Raw genomic sequence first — 17,031 nt, 5'->3', positions numbered from 1 at the left:
CTCTCTTGTCCCCCCCCTTGATTACACGCATATTTACCACATGAAATGGACTCAAATAAACCAAATACTTTTTTGAAAAAATGTTAATGTATTTAATATACACATTTTTTTAAAACTGATATGTATACAAAACTCTTCCATGTGTGTACCTTTTACTTTAATCACGTGGTGACCCCTGCCTTGGGGTGGTTCACAGGACTTTCCCCTCCCTCCTCCCTGTTGTCCATGGTCGGGCTGCCAGCCTGCAAGGGGTGAAGGCGGATGTGAGGCAGCTACAGGAACACAGGCTGCAACCGGAGGAGAGGCAGCGCTGTGTGTGCTTCAGAGGTAGGGGTTGGAGTAAGGGAGGGTAAGGGCGGCCCTTATATGAAGGATGATAAAATGCAAACACTATGAAGCAGTTACCTTGTCCGGTTAAACAAAATACAAGGCACATGAAGGGCATAGATTGGGGAGGGTTGGGGGAGGAAGGGGCAATGATGGCGTCCGCAAATTTCTTTAACTAACACAGCGCACGCTTTGCGGGCGTCTGTGCAGTGGGGGAGGGAGAGGGGAGGAAAAAGAGCATATTTCAAAGTTATAGCGTGACACCCATTAATCGGGTCATCACACTGATTTACTAAATCCCGACAGAGCAGCAAAGAGGTTGGAAAGCTGTGCATACTCACGCAGTTGTCATTAGCTACTGCTTAAATAAAAGTAAATATATTGTGTAAAAAATATGAGCGCTGTTCAAAAGTATGAAAATAATGTTTGTGCAGTTAATAAATGCAAATGAATGGTACAGCATAAGGAGGGAAGGGCAGGGCTAAGCAACATGGACACCCTCGAGCGCAAAATCACTCTGGTGCCGTTACTTAATGCAAATGGAATGCACGGCATGAGGATAGAAGGGCAGGGCTTAGCAACACAGACATCGTCGAGCCCAAATCATTCTGGGCCATTAATAAAGACATAAAGGCGCAGGGACGTAGCACCAAAACTGTGAGATGCAAATAAGCACAATGCAAATGAACGGCACAAGGAAGGAAGGGAGGGGCTAAATGCAACACAGACACTGGCAGCCCAAAATGATTGCAGCGCCGTTATAATAAAGGTGTACACCAATGCTGTATCGGAGGTGGGAGGGGTCTGAGCAAATAATATTTCAAGCACACCGGCCAGGAAAGGAAAGGCAGCCATCAGCTGAGCACCAGCACTGCTCGTGTCCTGCCTGCAACATCTGGTAGGAGAAAGTCCTTTAACCCCTTCAGTGCCCATGACGAGCTGGACTCGTCATGGGCTGCGGTGGCGCTGTGCCCATGACGAGTCCAGCTCGTCATGAACTCCGCCCGCTAATGCAAAGCGCGGCACTGGGCGGGGAAAGGGGCGGGCATGCAAGGGGTTAAGAAAATAATGCCCAGAGACTGCTAATAAAACCTCCAGAGTAAGAACATAAGTGAAAAGGCCAGTCTTCATGGGAGTTTACAAAAGCAGAAAAGGCGGCACTAAGGAGGGACTACTAAGCCTATTCATGAATCAAAAGCAACCATTTAGAAAGGACAGCAACAGGATCCAATTGAAAAGATGGGCAGAAAATGGTGGAGCTTCAGGTCCATACCTGAATACAGCATGTCTCGAAGAGACAGCGCAAGCACTGCCAGGCGAGACATAAAAAGCTTTGTTTTAGATCAAAAGAGGACCTCACAATTGAGAAAGAAGAGGGGGTCACAATGATTATTTACAATAATATTAGTGAGCTGTTGCTGCATTATAATACAGAAAAAAACACTATCCCTGAATATCCTTTTCAGTGCTCATGAAGGAATGGTTCCGTCATGAGCACCAGTACTCCTGTGCTCATGACGGAACCATTCCGTCATGAGAACAGGAGCATTAAATCCCTCTGCTACAGACGGCAGAGGGATTTCCTTTTTTTATTGGCCTCGGGAGGTTGGGGAAGAGCTTCCCCACCCTCCTGAGGCCAATTTGCATTTTCATTGCAATACCGATCACGCGCATTGCAATGAAAATGAAACTGAAACGTAGTTTTAGTTTCATTGTTTTGGTGCTCGTGGGGCTATCTCAGCCACTCGAGCACCGAAACACTCGGGAGAGGTATCATTGGAAAGGGGAGATCTCCCCTTTTGAATGGTACCCTTCCCTAGTGGATCCCTGCTTGGGTATCACCACAGTAGGGCAATCCCCAAGCAGGGACCCACCCACTAGCCACCAGGGAGGGTGGAGCATCCACTTGGGCAATGGTCTTTGCTCCCCCCAAATATTGTGCGTACAAACAGTTTTTCTGCCCGGGAGGTATGGGAGCATTAGCCCCCAATCTGCCCCCCGGGGTGGCAGAAAGCACCCTAGGTGCCAGGGTGAAGGCTGTTCAGAATAAGCATGCAAATGCCCCCCCACCCTACCCCCCACAGAAAACAAAAGACTTTCTGCCCCCCCAGGAGGCAGATGGGAGCAATAGCCCCTGATCTGCCCCCACTAATGAAAGCCCACCAAGCACCAGGGATTTTTCTTGTATACGTAGGGGTGGGGGCTGCCCAGAATGGCCATATCAATGCCCCCATCTCCCTCAAACATGCTACAGTCTTTCTGGCCCCTTGGGAGGCAGGTGGGGCAGTAGCCCCAATCTACCCCCGGGGGGGGGGGCAGAAAGCACCCTAGACGCCAGGGATTCTTTTTTTATAGACCAGGGGAGGAAGCTGCCCAGAATGGGCATCCCCATGCCCCCACCCTACCCCCTAAAGAAGGCAAAAGTATTTCTGTCCCCCAGGAGGCAGAGTGGGGGCCATAGACCCTGATCTGCCCCCGGGGGGAGAAAGCCCACTAGGCACCAGGGTTTGTGTTGTTTTTTATACGTAGTGGTGGGGGCTGCCCAGAATGGGCATGCCAATGCCCCCACCCAAATAAAAATGGTCAGTCTGACTGCCCCCCTCCCAGGAGCAGATGGGGGCAGTAGCCCCTGATCTGCCCCCCAGGGCAGACAGAAAACCCACAAGGCACCAGGGATTTTTTCTTATATACGTAGGGGTGGGGGCTGCCCCTTATCTGCCTTCCGGCAGGGCAGAAAGCCCAATAGGCATCAGAGAATATCATTTTTTTTAATGCAGGGGTGTGGACTGCCCATTTTAGCAATGCCAATGTCCCCACCATCCCATAAAAAATGCCACAGTCTTTCGCACCCCCTTGCAAACCTCAAACTCAGTTAAAGAAAAACACATTTTCCTTTTATTTTTCTGTGATGGAAAGTTCTGGGATCTGCGTGGATCCACAAAATTCCACTCACCACACATTCCCCTAAGTCTTCCAATAAAATTGGTACCTCACTTGTGTGGATAGGCCTAATGCCCGCCACAGGAAATGGCCCAAAACACAATGTGGACACAGCACATTTTTACAGTGAAAATTGACCCCACAATACGTTTTGGGCCCTTGCCTGTCGCGGGTTCTTGACCCATCCACATGAGTGAGGTACCATTTTTATAGGGACACTTGGGGGATCTCTGGGTGGTAGGAAATGTGTGTCAGCCCGGTAATCCCACAACTTTCCAACACAGAAATTTGAGAAAAATCTGATTTTTTTAGTAAAATTTGAGGTTTGCTGGGGATTCTGGGTAGGGAAACATTGGGGGATCCATGCAAGCCATACCTCACTGGACTCCCCAGGGTGTCTAGTTTTCTGAAATGTGTGGGTTTGGTAGGTTTCCCTAGAGGGACGCGAGCCCGGGGCCAAAAACCAAGGTCTCCCGCAAAACCAGATCGTTTTATGATAGGTAATTTTTAATTCTCCACAATAAGTTTTGGGCCCTTGCCTGTCGCGAGTACTTGACCCACCCACACGAGTGAGGTATCATTTTTAGGTCTCGCCTGGTGTAGGCTGCGCAGACATGCGCAGTCTCGCTGGCGAGATTTAATGATTTAGGGTAGCTTTCACTTGCGGGGTTTAAGCTTTTCCATTGGCTGGCTAAACGGTGGCCAGCCATTGGAAAAGAGCTTCCAGTGACGTATACTTTTCTCTTTTAGAGCCGTCCCAGTTGGACAGGCTCGCTTGACTTACGTGTGTGGTAAAAGGTTTCTTATCTTTATGGGGCCAAACACATGGCCCCATAAAGATAAGAAACCTTTTAGCAGGCGAGGCCTGGGATGGCAGAAAAAGGGAAAAAAAAACATCATGGCGAGCGCTGCTTCTTAGAAATAACTTGCTCGTAGATTTTCCACTATCTCTTTTTGGAAGGTGCACATAAAATTATTCTCCTTTTAATTCGATTGTATCCGATATGTTGACGATATGAATGCACTCCGTGTTCACACTATAAACTTTGAAATTACTTTTCACAGTGTATTGATGTCCTGCTGAGTCCTGTACTCGCTATAAAAAACACATACAAATACAATAAATTAAATACTCCGACCAAGACGTCCACAAACAAGGGACAGCACGGGTTAAACACACACCCAGAGCAGGGGGCACAGGCATGGGCCTTGCACACTGTGTGTCTGCGTGATATCACTGTCTTCCTTGCTCATTCACGGTGCTTTATTCTTTTTATGACTTTGTCCGCTCAGCAGAATAGTCCGACCCGTGCCTAGAACCCTCGTCTCCGCCTCTCGTTTGAAGGCGGAGTTTACAGCTCCGGAAGGAGAGCTGTCTCGAGGCAGACTGCGTGGGGACTGGCGCGTGACACTGACAGGCTGCTATTGTGCGGCGGGTCTTCAGATGGCGCCTTTGAACCCTCTCCAGTGCCCATGCAAATGTGCCTTTCACTCGATCAAGGCCATCGGTTCGCTGCAGGGGAAGGCTCCCAGCTCGCTGCTGAACAGGGGGGATATGTGCCCTGGTGGATAATGTTATCTTATGCCGTGTCAAGCAACATGTCTGGGGCTTCTAGGCGCTGCTGCTAGAGGATCCACTGATAACACACGTGTTGTTAGCCGGCGCTTTACTCTGGAAGAGCCAGGTTTTTGGTGAGCTACCGAAGAGCCCTGAGAGCCACCATTTGTTGGGATTGCTCAGCTCATGGTGTTTACACTGACATTATAGCACCCATTAGAGTGTTTCAATAGTTTGGAAACTGAAGGAGTTAAACGTCCAATAAACTGAAGGCTTTCAAAGAGGTACAATGAATTATCTAGTCTACCCACAATAGGCGACCCTTACAACAAGCATTAAAAATGCAATAGGTCTCGCCTTTGATTAAGTTAAAGCCATTTGCTTTGCTTTACAATACCATTAGCAAAGCAAATGGCTTTTACTTAATCAATGGCGAGACCTATTGCATTTTCAATGCTTGTTATCGGGAGACCTGGGGGAACACTGGGTGGTAGGAAATTTGTGTCAGCCTTGTAATCCCACAACTTTCCCACACAGAAATTTGAGAAAGATTTGATTTTTTCAGCAAAATGTGTGGTTTGCAGAGGTTTCTGGGTAGAAAATTTTTAGGGGATCCAGGCAAGCCATACCTCGCTGGACTCCCCCTGGTGTCTAGTTTTCATAAATGTGTGGGTTTGGTAGGTTTTCCTAGATGTCCACCAAGCCAGGGACCAAAAAATTATGTGACCCCCCCTTGCAAAAGCAGATCGTTTTATGAAAGGTAATTTTCATGTCTCCACAATATGTTTTGGGCCCATGCCTGTCTCGGGTACTTGACCCACCCACATGAGTGAGGTACCAGTTTTATCGGGAGACCTGGGGGAACGCTGGCTGGTAGGAAATTTGTGTCAGCCCGGTGATCACACAACTTTCCCACACAGACATCTCAGCAAAATTTTATTTTTTCATCAAAATATGAGGTTTGCAGGGGATTAAGGGCTGGAAAACATTGGTGGATCCACACAAGCCATACCTCCCTGGACTCCCCTGTGTCTCTAGTTTTAACAAATGTGTGGTTTTGGTAGTTTTCCCTAGATGTCACCAAGCCCAGGGCAAAAAACTCATGTGACCCCCTTGAAAAACCAGGCTATTTTCATACATAGAGGGCATCGGTATTTTTGGTCCCCAGGTCGGCAGCCATCTAGGGAAACCTAAGAAACCCACACATTTCTGAAAACTATACACCCAGGGGAGTCCAGTGAGGTATGGTTTTCCTACCCAGAATGCCCTGCAACCCTCAAATTTAGCTGAAGAAATCTAATTTTTCTCAAATGTCTGTGTGGGCAAGGTCTGGAATCTGCATGGATCCACAAATGTCCTACCACCCAGTGTTTCCCCAGGTCTCCCGATAAAAATGATGCCTCACTTGTGTGGGTAGGTCAAATACCCACGACAGGCAAGGGACCAAAAAATATTGAGGAGATATCAAAATTACCTTTCACAAAACAACCTGTTTTTGCAAGGGGGGTCACATGGGTTTTTTGCCCCAGGCTCGGCGGCCATCTTCGGAAACCTACCAAAACCACGTATTTCAGAAAACTAGACACGTAGGGGAGTCCAGCGAGGTGTGGCTTGCGTGGACCCCCAACGTTTTCCTACCCATAATCCCCTGCAAACCTCAAATTTAGCTGAAGAATTCTAATTTTTCTCAAATTTCTGTTTGGGAATGTTCTGGAATCTGCATGGATCCACACATTTCCTACCACCCAGAATTCCTCTAGGTATCCTGATAAAAATGGTACCTCACTCACGTGGGTGGGTCAAGTACCTGCGACTGGCAAGGGCCCAAAATGTATTGGGGAGACATCAAAATCAACTATCACAAAACAAACTGGTTTTGCAAGGGGGTCACCTGGGTTTTTGGCCCTGGACTCCATGGCCATCTTGGAAAACCTACCAAACCCACACATTTCTGAAAACTAGACACCCAGGGGAGTCCAGCAAGGTATTTCTTGCGTGCCCCCCCCCCAACGTTTCCCAAGCCAGAATCCCCTGCCAACCTCAAAATTAGCTGAAAAAAACATTTTTCCCACATTTCTGTGTGGGAAAGTTCTGGAATCTGCATGGATCCACAAATTTCCTACCACCCAGCATTCTCCAAGGTCTCACGATAAAAATGGTACCTGACTCGCGTCGGTGGGTCACGTACCCGCGACAGGCAAGGGCCCAAAACGTATTAAGGAGACATCAAAATTACCTATCACAAAACAACCTGGTTTTGCAAGGGCGGTAACCTGGGTTTTTTGCCCCGGGCTCAGCGGCCATCTTGGGAAACTACCAAGCCCACACATTTCTGAAAACTAGACACCCGGGGAAGTCCAGCAAAGAATGGTTTGCATTGATATCCCAACGTTTTCCTACCCTGAATCCCCTGCAAACCTCAAATTTAGCTGAAAAAAGCCCATTCTCCCCGTATTTTTGCGTGGAATCACTGTGTTGGCACACATGTCCTATGCAACAGCATTCCCCTCAGTCTCCTGAGTAAAATGATACCTCACTTGTATGGGTGGGGCAAGGGCCTGTGACTGGGAAGAACCAAAAACATAGGGATTAAGGGTATAGCACCGAGAATTCTAAGCGCTAAATTTTTCAAAAAATACGTTTTTAGCCAATTCTGCATTGGACACCCACACAATTGAGGTATCATTTGACTTGGGAGACTGAGGGGAGCGCTGTTGAGCAGGACATTTGTGCCGGCACGGTGATTTCACACATAAACATGTGGAAAATTAGTAGTTTTATCTAAATTTGAGGTTTGCAGGGGATTCTGGATAGGAAAACGTTGGGGGGGCCAACACAAGCCATACCTTGCTGGACTCCTCCCGGTATCTAGTTTTCAGAAATGTGTGGGTTTGGTAGGTTTCCATAGATGGCCGCCGAGCCTAGGGCCAAACACCCACGTGACCCCACTTGCAAAACCAGATTGTTTTGTGACAGGTAATTTTGATGTCTCCGCAATACATTTTGGGCCATTGCCTGTCGCTGGTACTTGACCCACCCTCGCGACTGAGGTTCCATTTTTATCAGGAGACCTGGGGAAACGCTAGGTAGTAGGACGTTTGTGGATCCACGCAGATTTCAGAACTTTCCATCACAGAAATGTGAGAAAAATGAGTTTTTTTAACAAAGTTTGAGATTTGATTCTGGATCCCCAAGGGTGTCTAGTTTAAAAAAATGTATAGGTTTGCTAGGTTTCCCTAGGTGCCAGCAGAGCTAGGGTTCAAAATCTACAGCTAGGCACTTTGCAAAGAAAGGGTCAGTTTTTACTTTTGAAATGTGGTGTGTCCACGTTGCCTTTTGGGCCGTTTCCGGTTGCGGGCACAAGGCCATCAGAAGACATTGGGGAATGTGGGGTGGGTGGAATTTTGGGCTACACGCAGATTCCAGAACTTTTCACAACAGAAATGTGAGGAAAATGTTTTTTTTTTTTTACATAGATTGATGTTTGCAAGGGATTCTGGGTAACAGAACCTGGTTAGAGCCAGACAAGTCACCCCATCCTGGATTTCCCTGCGTGTCTAGTTTTAAAAAATGTATAGGTTTGCTAGTTTTTCCTAGGTGCCGGCAGAGCTAGGGTTGAAAATCTACAGCTAGGCACTTTGCAAAAAAAGGTTACGTTTTCACTGTGAAAATGTGGTGTGTCCACGTTGTGTTTTGGGCCGTTTCCTGTCGCGGACACTAGGCCTACCCACATAAGTGAGGTACCATTTTTCTCGGAAGGCTTTGGGAAATGCGGGGTGGGTGGAATTTTTGGGATCCATGCAGACTCCAGAACTTTCCACCACAGAAATGTGGGGAAAATGTGTTTGTTTTACAAAGATAGAGGTTTGCAAGGGATTCTGGGTAACATAACCTGGTGAGAGCCAGACAAGTCACCCCATCCTGTATTTCCCTGGGTGTCTAGTTTTAAAAAATGTATAGGTTTGCCAGGTTTTCCTAGGTGCCGGCAGAGCTAGGGTTCAAAATCCACAGCTAGGCACTTTGCAAAAAAAGGTTACATTTTCACTGTGAAAATGTGGTGTTACCACGTTGTGTTTTGGGCCGTTTCCTGTCGCGGACACTAGGCCTACCCACACAAGTGAGGTACCATTTTTCTCAGAAGACTTTGGGGAATGCGGGGTGGGTGGAAGTTTGTGGATCCACGCTGATTCCAGAACGTTTCACAACAGAAATGTGAGGAAAATTTGTTTTTTTTACAAAGTTTGAGGCTTGCAATGGATCCTGGGTATCAGAGCCTGGTGAGAGCCAGAAAAGTCACCCCATCCTATATTCCCCTGGGTGTCTAGTTTTAAAAAATGTATCGGTTTGCTAGTTTTCCCTTGGTGCCGGCAGAGCTAGGGTTCAAAATCTACAGCTAGGTACTTTGCAAAAAAAGGGTCCGTTTTCACTGTGAAAATGTGGTGTGCCCACGTTGTATTTTGGGCCATTTCCTGTCACGGGCACTAGGCCTACCCACACACGTGAGGTACCATTTTTATCGGGAGGCTTAGTGGAACACAGAATCGTAGAGCAAGTGTTATTACCTATTGTCTTTCAATGCATTTCTGCCTTCCAAATGTAACACAATGTGTAGAAAAGGAGCCACTTTGAAAAATGTGCTATAATTCACATGCTGGTATGGGTACCCACAATTTTGGAGATGTGCAAATAGCTGCTGTTTCTAAACTCTATATTTTGTTCCCATTTCAGAAATACATAGGTGTCTTTCATACCAATGTTTCCATTTATATTTCCCCAAATGAATTGCTATATACCAGGTAGACAATAAAAAACCATTGCAAGGCGCTGTTTAGTTATTGGCTCTCGGTTCCTCGGGTTCTTGGTGAACCTACAAGTCCTATATATCCCCACAACCGGATGGGTCCAGCAAATGTAACGGTATATTGATTTAGAAAATCTGTCATACTTATCAGAAGTTACAGGTGAAAACGTTGGCACAAATGGCTGTGTTTTTTAACTCATTTTCAATTTTTCCCATTTTCAACTGTTAGTTTCTATAGGAAAACCTTGAAGGATCTACACAAATGACCCCTTACTGAATTCAGAATTGTGTCTAATTTTCAGAAGTGTTTAGCTTTTTAGGATCCATAATTGCTTATATACCCATTTTTACCATTAACTGGAAGGAGGTTGAAAGCAAAAAAATAGCAAACATAGGCTATGTCCCAGTAAAATGCCAAAACTGTGTAAAAAATGTTGGTTTTCTGACAAAAGTCTGTCAGTCCCTGAAATCTGGGAGGATGGTAATTTCAGCACCACAAACCCTTTGTTGATACTATTTGCAGGGAAAAAGCAGATGCTTTCATCTGCAGGCCTTTTTTCCCATTTAAAAATAAAAATAAAAACTGTAGCTGTGTTTTTGCTAATTCCTGGGGAATCACCACATCCTGGGTACCTTTAAATCCCCATGGTGTAGGAAGAAAAGGACACAAATTTGGTGGGGATACCTTATGTGGTCAAAAAGTTACAGGGGCCCAAGTGTGAACTACCCCAAATAGCCAAAAAAAAGGCTTAGCACGGGGGGGGGGGGCGGGTGGGTGAAAGGCCTAGCAGCGAAGGGGATATTAGATGTAATCAGATCTATAATTTGGACCAGTGTGCCCGTGCAGTGGGCAAAGAGTGCATGCACGAGCTGAAACTGGATCATAAATTCGAAGCTGGTTTGAACAGGGGCCCCCAAAATATGCTTGGCCCAGACCCCGAAATCCTTAAGATGCCCCTGGGTTTAGATACACGCTATGAAATGTGTATGTCTGAAATATCCAGTAACTGTTGTTTAACATTTTGTAATCACAGAATATAGCAATTTACATCGTATTTTCTTCCACAGGCGTATACAGCTGCTCACTAGATGACAAAAGTGTTATTTATGTGGCATCACGAACTGTTACTGTTTCGTCAATAAACACAACATTTAATAGCAGCAATGACATCCTATGTGATGGAAAATCGTACGTACTGTACAAGTGGTGTACAAATGGGCAAATATCGGATCTTAAATGCGGCTGTTCACATTCAGTAGAGTCATCCATTCCTGGTAAGTGAAAACAAGAATTTGGTTTCTCATGTTTTCGTATTACACTGAAAACCGAAAAAAAGAATAATACAATTATTGCTTTTACATAGCTTCGCTGTTTTTCAAATTACAAAAAAATGATAATATAGATTTTCTTAAAAACAGCAACAGCATTGGTAATACAAGAAGAATTATTGCCAAGATTAAATGATAATATTTGATAAGCCAATCAGGAGGCTTGCATTTCGGACAAGAAACTGAGACTGTTCTTCTTCCATAGTGTGACATATCTGGAGTTTGTGGATCCTGTGGTGATTGCGGGACGTCAGCCTACCTCACAAAGGCCCTTTGACTCGGGCATCTGTGAAATGAGTGCGGACAAGTCTCGGTATAGAGGGATGAGACTGTGGTGCTTTCCACATGAACGAGAACTGACCACTGTGCACCCACAGATGAGTGGAGGAAAGGGGATAGAACTGAGCAGGCACTAATGGGACAACCACAGTACGGTGTTGCAAAGAAGGTCTAGTGCCACAGTGGAGGGAGTGCTGTCTGTTAGAGTGCCCTTGCATGGGTGTAATGTAGGCATGGGCAGGGCAATGATCATGTCTGTGTGCTCCAAGTTTGTGATGGATCTCTTGAAGAGGTATTTTTTACATGCCGAGATCCCTAACTCATGCTCAATGATCGTGTATAGTGAGCTGACATCCATTGTAATTATGAGAAAGTTCTCTTGCCATTTCACCCCTTGGATTTTAATGAGAAAGTCCTTAGTGTCTCTTACATAAGAGGGAAGGAGAACAACCTGGTCTTTCAGAAAGTGGTCAACGTAGCTTGATACGTTTTCCAAAGCACTACCCCTAGAGGAAACAATGGGCCGACCTGGGGAATTGATGATATCCTTGTGGATTGTAGGAAGAAGGTAGAGAACGGGGAGTTTGGGGAAATCTTGCGTCAAAAAACAATACTCTTCCCATTCTAGCAGACCTTTGTCCCTCCAATCTGTTAAGTTGTTCCATATATTAATGATGCTCTTAGTGTACTCATTTCTATTGGTGAGAATGTAAAATAGACGGTCACTAAGTTGACGATTAGCTTCTGCTATGTACATCTCCTTACTCATAATAACTACATTGCCCCCCCTTGTCAGCAGGTCTGACGACAATGGAGCTATCAGTGGCTAGATTGGTGATTGCACTCTTTTGTGCTATAGTGAGATTGTATGACATGGGTGCCGCATGTACTTCTGTGCCTTGATGGTCGAATACTATGATTCAACATGTGAATTAACACGTTACAGTATGGCGTTCATGACAATACAGTGTTTTACACTGTGTCATGTAGATGACCTTGTCCAACCTTTTTTTACACTGTGTATGTAACAAGGCTGTTATGCACTGTTTCTTTGTGTGATCAAGGCCACTTGACGGCCGAAACATGTCACGTTTGATTTATTAAGGAATAAGTCAACTTTCCAAAAAACCTCATTGTGGTCTCTGAGAGCGCAATTTACTGAATTTGTTCGAAATTGGATTACCGGCTGCTCTGCTGGATTTTGCGCCACTTCCCTTGGGACTCCAGCTTCCAGCAGGAGCGCTCTTTCCCAAGGAGATATATATATATATATATATATATATATATATATATATACATTCACTGGAAGAAAAACGTTAAAGTAACGTCATAGTTATGTGTAATGAAATAACTGTTTTTGTTTTTAAAAAAACCTGAGAAATGTACTGGAAAAACAAATGCTAAAGTAATGTTATAGTTAGGTGAATTTGTCAGTGTGAACATTGAACTTTTTGTTCTAAAAAAACACACAGAAATTCACCAGGTATAATTAGCTGCGCTAAATATAACTTTCCCCCCGCCATGCAATGCTTATAACCTCACAGTGCAAAAGATATTGGTGACAACAAACAATGCTGAGACCCATTATTTAATTTATAGGTTACTCTGCACAGTATCATCCGATAAGGGATGATAATTCTTCTGTTCTCGCTGTCCAATTGTTAAATAAAAATCATTCTCTCAACCAAGCGAAAACATTAGTAGTGTCAAAATAAAACAATGTAGCTTCATCTTCATCAATTTATTGAGCATGTAATGTGAACAAACCTGACATTGCATTACATTTGTATATCATTTTTACTGTATGAAGAAGGAAGCTATTGTGAGGAAGATTTAAGTGCCCTTGTCCCTCTCAGGTCTCCAAGGACCTTATGAAACTTTACTCCCTTCCCAAGTACTTGTGAAAAGTAAAGAAGTCACATGGTTAAGAATAAAATTCTAGATCACAGGAACTGAGGCAGGTGCCCTTTTTTTCATGCCAAAACATTTAAAAGGACCTTGAACAAAAGATCCACATCAGAGGCATCTCTGCTGGGCTAACAGAATTATACCTATTTTGCTCCCTAGTGTCAAGGTGAAAAGGAGACTTAAACTCTCACAGTCAAGAAGGCCTGCATATCTTGGTGTAGTATAGGAGTAAATTATAAAAGAGACTAAAAAACAACATATCTTATATAGAAGTGGTAGCTTAAATTATGCATATATTTACATTTGTTCCTATTATACCTTCAGGTGCAGACCTAAACCAGATTTGTTGCATTCAATCTATGAATTTCCAGCTCAATATAAATTTTGTTACATATTTCATCATCACATACTACATCAGTTTACTTACCAGTGGTTAGTGAATATGGGTAATGTCTTTATTACAATCAATAAAATGAACAATTCAAATTATTATTTGTATCCATACATAAAGTGTTTACATGATCAATATTACTGTAAGAAATATTTTGGAGATTCTCCTTTCCTACTTTTCAAAGGAGCTGGTAAGCCAAGACCATAAACCTCCTGTGTTAAAAAAAAGCTCATGCTCTAAGAAAGCAAGGTTAATATGGTCTGCCATGAAATAATCTTTAGGGTTGTAGTAGTCATCCATATCATGTGTAGATTCCATGGAGATACCAACACATTCAGGAAGATGCTGCCAATTTGTAGAAAAGATCAAGGCATGATTTATTTTTGTAGAAAGGCACCATGATCAAAGGCATACAACTCCAGACATCAGTGGACACATGAGCACAAATCAAAGCAGAAAAAACGATTTACTCTCTGACCCTAATTTTCTAACTGCATGTAGAAGTTGTTGTGCTATACAGATCGGTGGCACCTCTCAACACTGATACATTGTAGTTTGTTTTTACACCAGAACCCCATTCAATGTATATTAGGTATCCTACACAGTGCTAGAGGAGAAGAGCTGTAGTAAAGAGAACACCACAGTAGGATGTCAGAAAGATGGTTGCTCACTACAGGCAGAGATGGTAATGGCAAAAAGTAGGAGAAGCATCCTGCCCGGGTGTGACCTACAGCAGCTGAGAGCGATCAAGACGCTCTTCTCAAAGTTTCCTTTCCAGGATCTGGGTCTGAAACAGGAGCAGTTGTTGAGGTAGTAAGTATGGTGTCTGGTGTGGCAGGTACATGTTTGCAGTGTGTGTATCTAGATAAGCAGCCCACCACACTTAGCAGTGGTGTTGGTGACCAGCAGGACTTGGTAGGGGATGTGGAACCGCAGCTGAAGAAAAGTCTTCCATTGATCAACATCACAGACACTCAGCTGCTGAGACTCATGATTTGCAGGCCAGAAGGGCAGCTCAGACCTCAGAATGGGAACTGCAGAGACATGGAATCAATTGTCTGGGGTGCTGTAAAACCACCTTATTATATAAATGTAAGTTCAGAGCTGATGATGGAACAGGCAGGCTGGAGAGCACCATAATGTTGCAGCCTATGGGTACTGATTTATCAGTGAGATCAATGTGAGGTTTTGAGACATGCTTACTGATTACAATGTAATTATGGTGTTCTGACTCTTGGGAGGTATCATGGTGCAAAGAACTACAGTTATGTGAGAATCGGATGTCATTATCATTTGTTGAATATTTCTCCAATAGTTTTGACAGGTACCGGAGGAGAAAAATGGGTCTAAAATTATTAGGCTCTGTGGGATCAAGCGTGGGTTTCTTCAGGAGAGGCCTTATTACAGCCCTCTTCTAGTCTTAGTTAGTGAGTGAGTGGCTAAAGATTGAGATAAGATCTCTAGCCAATCTAGGTACAAGTTTGAAGATATAGTTTGGTGGAATAGTTTTTAAAGGGGACCCTGAGTGCTGGCAACTTAATTTAAGTTATTGAGCTAGTCTTTATTTAAGAAATACATTTTTTTGAGTGACTGTTGAATACCCGTGGTCTCATTTACAGAATAACAAGCATGGATCAAACGAAAAAGACCCCTTTTGTACACGGCAATCAATTGGTCTCCACTGTGATGTGTAGGAGGCATCATTATCATTTGCTGTCAATTACTCAGAACGACTATCAGCCTGGCTTTATGCTATCAAATTGAAGCCACAGTCAGTTAATCTGATAGATAGGTTATTATGGTTGACAGTATCAAAGGCTGCAGAGCATTAAAGGAGCACTAAGGCACATTGCCCAACCACATTCTTCGTAGGTCATCCAAAATGGAGACTACCACCGGTTCAGTGCTCAGCTCATTCTAAAACTGGCTTGAAAGTAGTCCACTATTTAGAGGAATTATATCAATTTTATTGATTGCAGAGAGATCCATTTCTCCAATAGTTTGGACAGGAACGTTGGGAGGGAAATGGTTCTAAACCTTTAAGGTTCTGTGGGATCAAGCATACATTTTTTAGGAGTGGTTTTACTACAATGCTCGTCCAGTCGTGGGGTGTAGTGAGGATAAGGACACTCCTGCAGACATTGCTAAGTTAGCATATGTTGGACGCCATTTTGCCACTTTTGCTCACCTTACTATATGGCACATTTCTAGTAAACACTTTGCTCGCTCGCTTCACATGAGAGCTGTCTGTATTTCATGTATTTAGTTGAACACTCTGCTCCTCGTCTGCACAGCATGTTCAAGGTAAAAAAACAATGAGCTATGTTAAATTGCTTTGGTCAGTCTCACGTCCCTAGCCATAACATAGAACACATCTGCAACCCTAGAAATCTGGTGCTTTGAATATTGCTGTGCATGCATTTTAACACACAGGATAGAAGAGCTGGGCTTGTCGGAGATGTAAATTCCTGCATCTGAACTCGAAGGAATGGGGTCCCCTGACAAAGCCTGGAGGTCTTCTATAATTATAAGAAACTAGCTTCTAGCACGGGGAGGGAGGCAAGGCGCTATGGTCATTTTTCCACTATCATTATAATATGATTTCCCCTTTTGTTCTATATGGAATTGTAACCATGCTGATTTGTTTGATCCTATGCATGTTGCTGCTAGTACTGGCTCATGTATTGCATTATAGAGCACGTTAGTTAAAATAAACATTTTAATCTATACTTTGACTCTATTTACCCCTGTTGTGGACAAGTACGAGAGTTTGAACAAAAGAGTGTTCTTGTTCCCACGTATCCTGAGAGAGAAGGGAGTAACATGTTCTAGGATGTCTAATCATTGGTAGCTTTGCTGTAGTACGGAGAACGAATGAGACACTATAGCTAGTCGGATAGAGGATCTGAGTACCGAGGTGGGTATTTTGGTACACCACTACACACAGGTCCTGGTTTCCTGCGCATAGTTCTGTATATGTGCAGAAATCCTGCAACAGGGGGTACCACTCCAGTGATTAGTGATTAGTTAAAGACATTGGTTTAAGCCTTTGTCCAATTTAGGTATAAGTATGCAGATATATTTTGCTGGAATACAAAGGGGATTCTGGCAATCTAATGGCAAGTTAATAAACATATCTTTATTTAACAGAGAAGATTTCTCAACTTTTTAGAGGGATCATATAGATTCAATGCTAGCAAGCGTGGTGTGGAATTGTCTGTCTGCTCCCTGATTGGGATTATTTTGTCCAAGAAAAAGCTGCATATATTCTTGCAGAATTCAGAAGAGATTGTGATATAATTGTGGATGATGATAGGGCTTTGCAGCTCTCTAATAATAGAAAAAAAATATGTGCACTTACATTTGTTTAAATAAAATGCATCACATTTAAAATAAGAAAAATCATAATTAACTGAAAAATACAACTTTACTTTAAAAATATTTCTCACCCATCTTCCCTACTAACCCTACAACCTGCTTCAAAAATACCATACATAA

At 43.8% G+C, this 17,031-nt stretch overlaps 1 protein-coding gene across 2 annotated transcripts in view; it reads left to right on the top strand.

Annotated features, from left to right (window-relative positions):
* The window catches only part of LOC146816669 (adhesion G protein-coupled receptor F5-like), a 675,219-nt gene that overhangs the window by 251,632 nt on the left and 406,556 nt on the right, over nt 1-17,031 (top strand). For both annotated transcript variants that reach the window (XM_085610569.1, XM_085610570.1), the window contains exon 9: nt 10,695-10,901. In XM_085610569.1, the coding sequence (XP_085466695.1) occupies nt 10,695-10,901 (207 nt within the window). The remainder of the gene's footprint in view (nt 1-10,694; nt 10,902-17,031) is intronic.

Source organism: Triturus cristatus, chromosome 6, assembly GCF_964204655.1.
Source record: "Triturus cristatus chromosome 6, aTriCri1.1, whole genome shotgun sequence".
Lineage (NCBI taxonomy): Eukaryota > Metazoa > Chordata > Amphibia > Caudata > Salamandridae > Triturus > Triturus cristatus.
The sequence above is the reverse complement of the archived record's forward strand: the minus strand, read 5'-3'. Positions and strand labels throughout refer to the sequence as shown.